The sequence below is a fragment of the Sphaeroforma arctica genome (genome assembly GCF_001186125.1).
Source record: "Sphaeroforma arctica JP610 unplaced genomic scaffold supercont1.218, whole genome shotgun sequence".
NCBI lineage: Eukaryota > Ichthyosporea > Ichthyophonida > Sphaeroforma > Sphaeroforma arctica.
In genome coordinates this window covers 58,271-59,784 of record NW_014040340.1, presented here as the reverse complement: position 1 = coordinate 59,784, position 1,514 = coordinate 58,271, and the positions used below count along the sequence as shown (strand labels likewise).

The 1,514-nt window shown below is 38.6% G+C and overlaps 1 protein-coding gene across 1 annotated transcript; it reads left to right on the top strand.

Annotated features, from left to right (window-relative positions):
* Positions 1-1,142: 1,142 nt before the first annotated feature.
* Positions 1,143-1,514, top strand: SARC_04045 (hypothetical protein; the record flags this gene model as incomplete). The annotated part of the gene is made up of 1 exon (XM_014302142.1): positions 1,143-1,514. The coding sequence occupies one exon, from the start codon at positions 1,143-1,145 to the stop codon at positions 1,512-1,514; it is 372 nt and encodes a 123-aa protein (XP_014157617.1).

The window sequence follows — 1,514 nt, the reverse complement described above, 5'->3', positions numbered from 1 at the left end:
AGTTTTACCATTGCAAATAAACAAATAGTTACTAAGAAATATCTCTTTAATATGTGACGAAGAAAATGTCTGCTAAAGCAATCAGAATATGACGCAACTGGCATATTTATTAATCACGATTCTAATATGGAACGTGACTTTCTCTACCATAAGGTTATATTAAAATACCCGCTTCTGTTGTGCAAAAATATGACATCATATGCAAATATCAAGGATACAACAACAGTTCGGTACACCGGGCTGTCAGTCTCAGCAAATATGACATGTAAAAATAGCGGGTTCCTAATAGTAGTTACACAGTTAACGTATATTATAAACGTATTAGCGTATTAACATCTATACCTAAAATCCTGGAATACATTTAACGAATTGGACATGAACAAGAACTGCGTAATTCAAGATTCTGAACTTGTGACAGTAGAGTATGGTACTCTACTGTGGACAATTAGGTGGCTTTCCAAATATAGATTGGTGTTTCCACGGAAAATAGAATTGTACATAATATAGGAATGACACCAATCTCACACCTGAAAATGGCACTTTGGGAATCTCTAATTATTGGGAGTACCATGAGAGAGGGTCTCAGGCATGAATTTTTTGTTGGTACAAACCTATGGTATAATTCGAAAATGATCTCAGAGCAAGATAATCCACTGAGAATAGGACGGGATCAGAGTTGTTAGATTTTAGGACAACATTCCTAGCCAGCTAACTATATGTGCACGTCTATGCCTTAAGTGATTTGGGGAGCTAGGTACCAAGTGATGGGGGCTAGGTGCAGATGTATACTGCACCAACTTGCTGTTTTGTTTTTATTTTCCATTTTCTCTTAAGTTGAACTTAGAGGTATTTTATTGGTTGATTTAATTGGGTGATTGTTTCGAGGCGTGAAGTTTAAACTATGCATCCAATGTAATGATATCTAGTCTTTTTAATTAAAACATAAATAAATCTAGACCGAAGTAGTCTAAATCCTAATATTTTGCTCATTACTAAGGGCTGAAGCTAAACTTGTGTAACATTTTGCATTATAACGTTGTAGCGTATTGTCTTATTAACGTAAATGTCTTGGTATCGTATAGTCAGCCTAGAGGAGACTTACTTTTAAATATTTTTTAAGTTTATAATACGCTATCGATATTATGACGAAAAGTAAGAATAAGACAGCGAACACAGCTAGGGCTGCAAACGCGAAAGATTCTGTTGTAGGCAAAACAAAACAGAAAACGCCCCCGGCACCACCACCAGCTTCTGAGGCAACTGAGGTTACGCCGACACAAGTGGCACCAACTTTATCTGAACGGAAACAAAAGAAGTTGGCTGACTCAGGTGGAAGTGCATCCGGCGGGAATGTGACAACTGAGCCGCAGAAGCCACCTGCGAAGAAGGCAAAGGCTCGAAAAGGAGCAGCCGGAAAAAAAGGTATCATCGGAAAATTCAACGCCAGAGGAAGTACGCCATGCACTAGAATCAGATGTGCCATCACCACCAGTGGCCACGTGTACGGCACGTAG